General features: G+C 35.5%; 2 protein-coding genes across 2 annotated transcripts; both read right to left on the bottom strand.

Annotated features, from left to right (window-relative positions):
* Positions 1-968: 968 nt before the first annotated feature.
* LOC145822052 (protein FAR1-RELATED SEQUENCE 6-like) lies at positions 969-1,502 on the bottom strand. The gene has a single exon (XM_082918631.1). The coding sequence runs from the start codon at positions 1,500-1,502 to the stop codon at positions 969-971; it is 534 nt and encodes a 177-aa protein (XP_082774757.1).
* Positions 1,503-1,574: 72 nt separating this feature from the next.
* On the bottom strand, positions 1,575-2,039 carry LOC145822051 (protein FAR1-RELATED SEQUENCE 5-like). Its single transcript, XM_082918630.1, has one exon. The coding sequence runs from the start codon at positions 2,037-2,039 to the stop codon at positions 1,575-1,577; it is 465 nt and encodes a 154-aa protein (XP_082774756.1).
* Positions 2,040-3,051: the final 1,012 nt, after the last annotated feature.

Below are 3,051 nucleotides of genomic sequence, written 5' to 3'. Positions count from 1 at the left end.
CTGTCATAATTCAATTAAAAGTACATATTAGAATAACAAAATTTGTGAAAACAAGAAATTGATATGGAGTCCTCTTTCGAACACGTACCGGTACATACATACTATTTTGCGTGCCAACCGTATAAGGATAATACGGTGTATATGTCGTAGCTGTAGCATGAAATTGAGCTTCAGCTTCAGCTTCAGGTCCAAATCGAAGCACTTTAGCAACCTGTATTTGTTCAAGAATGATTAAAGATTGAAATTTATGAATTGGTTTTAAATACTTTAATACAGTTGCAGTTTGGAAAAAAAATTGTAATACACAATTTACCTTTGCTTTTGTTTGTTTTTTTGCCGTTGCCTTGAACCGATTCAGTATTTGATCTACTTTGGCAACCTTTTGTTTGGTAACTGGACGGCCTCTTCACCGAGTAACCAGGGGACTAATCACCCTCCTACTAGTAGCTCCTTGTGTAGAACTGGTGCGAATCGAACTTTTTCTGGGACATGGTAAATTACTCCCATCACCCGATTCTTTTTTCATGACTCTATCCTTGATTTCATCTAACCCAAGGTCTATAATTTTAGTTTTTCCTTCAGAGTTACCAGCAAGTTGTACAATGGCAATCAATTTTTTGTTCATCCTCTCATAGCAACTTGTATTGAAATCATTCCCAAAGCCAATATATGTGGTTTTGATACATGCGTACTCTTTATCCAAATCTTTTCTCCAATGCGGCGGAATGTATTTACTTGGCACCTCATTTATGCATTTTCTCACAAGCACACAAGTAAGTAAGCACACATAATGCCTCTAAACTCAAACAACCGACATATGCAATGAACTTCACATTCAGTTGAATTAAAATAGACAACAAAGTCCACATGCTTCATCTTCTCACAAACTACCATTGTTTCTTGGACATTATATGTAGAAATTGATCCCTCCTCTTTTAGAAATAATGGCTGACAGTAAACTAATCTTTTCAACTCTCCTTGAACTTCTTTGAATTTTGCATTGGTGTAGGCTTGTTGAAATTGCTTCTCAAAACCATATAAGTTAGGCAATCAAACAATTTGTGTCGAGACTTGAAGTCTGCTTTCTTATCTTTCTCTACCTTACTTCTCAAGGGATTGTCATATTGTTCAACAAATTGCTTCAATGTAGTCTTTAGGTTTACATATCCATCAAAAAATACATTCATACTTTCACTTCGTTGTGCAGTTGACATGCCAGCCCAAAAAATGTCTTTAACATAGACAGGCACCCATCGATGTTGCTCATCATATAGTATCCCCAACCACTCATTATCATAAAAATTGAATGTTGCAAGCATCTCTTCCCATTTACTCTCAAATTCAACTCTTATCAAACAATCATAAACTGCATTTTGCATAGCCAACTTTATAGTTTCATACTGAGCATATCCTGTCAACTTCTCTAGAATTCTCTTCATGATATGCCATAAACACCATCGATGTCGAGCCTGTGGAAAGACAATTTCTATAGCATTTTGCATAGCTCTACACTGATCAGTTATGATAGCTTTTGGAGGATGATTTGATATGTAACTTAACCACGACTTGAATAGCTAAACAAATGTGTTAGTGTCTTCACTAGATAACAATCCACAACCAAGAAAAATGGAATGTCCATGGTGATTAACTCCGACATATGGGGCAAATGGCATGTCATATTTGTTTATCAAATAAGTTGTGTCAAATGAAACGACATCTCCAAATGCTTTATAAGTCGCTTGACTCTTTGCATTAGCCCAAAACAAGTTTCTAATGTGAAACTCCTCATCAACATCAATCATATAAAAGAATCTCTCACTATGTGCGTGCATCCTCCTAAAACAACTTTGAAGTGATTCAACATCACGTTCCCCAAGCCTCAATCTTCCAGCTTTCTCAATGTAATTCCTTGCATCGCGCTCATTAAATGTCAATGACTCGTATCCTCCCACTTCAACAACCATTGAATAAAAGTTCCTAGACACCCCAATCCCTGGAGTAAGAATTTTCTTATTCATTGCAAGAATTTTCTTATTCATTGCAAAATGACATGAGTCAGTGGGAATCAAATTATGATTATGCTCAAGGTTAACTGTAGTTAGTTTATATCTCCCATCCTTTTGTACACTACCTCGTATCATTGCTTTGCAACCAATTTTTGTTGACAAAGATGGCTTCAAAGGGTTGACTTCTGATTTCTTTTTTCTCTCCCTTGCTCGAGAACATTCAATTGCAAAGTTTTTTAATTGCCCATCATCTCCAAAATGTTGTGCTCTATGAGCTATAGAAAATCCCACATGCTTAGCATAGTTGGCATAAAATGTGTACACTTCTTTCCTTCAGCTAAAACACATACCCTTATTAGGTTCTTCAACTTCTTCACCCTTTTTTATTGAGGGATTGTCATCAACATTTGAATTTGCATAATGAAATAACAATTAAATGATTTCAGAATGATTATATAACACAATGCCCAAACAAACACAATGAATCAGTTCCCTAATACAATGCCCCAAATTGAGGACAACTACTGATTTGAACCATTGTTGAATAATGGAACTGATTTGAACAAATATTATGTGACTATCCCCAAAGTGTATGAACAAATATCAGGGGATAGTTAATGAAACTGATTTTTTATCTAGTGAAGAAAGTGTATGAACAAATATCAGTGAACAAATATTAGTGTATGAACAAATATCAGTGAACAATTATCAGTGTATGAAAAAATATCAGGGGATAGTGTATGAACAAAGTGTACGAACCGATTTGTTAATGAAACAAATGTCCAAATTGAGTCACTTGGGGTTGGGGATAGTTATATATGAAACTGATTTTTTTTTTTTTTTTTTTTAACTATTATTACGGGTTTCTTACTTGGAAAACTAGGGGAAAAAGTTTATCTCATAAACTACCGATCCAGAGTACGTGTGAGACAGAGACGGAGAGCGAGACACAAACAAGCAGCCGAAGATTGAGGACAATGACAGACAGAGATGCAGCCGAAGATTACATCTACCTCAATCGCAAGATCATTTGGATTGTGTACAT

This window comes from Camellia sinensis, chromosome 3 (genome assembly GCF_055761805.1).
Source record: "Camellia sinensis isolate YWXY chromosome 3, ASM5576180v1, whole genome shotgun sequence".
Classification (NCBI taxonomy): Eukaryota; Viridiplantae; Streptophyta; class Magnoliopsida; order Ericales; family Theaceae; genus Camellia; species Camellia sinensis.
This window is presented reverse-complemented; position numbering and strand designations above follow the sequence as displayed.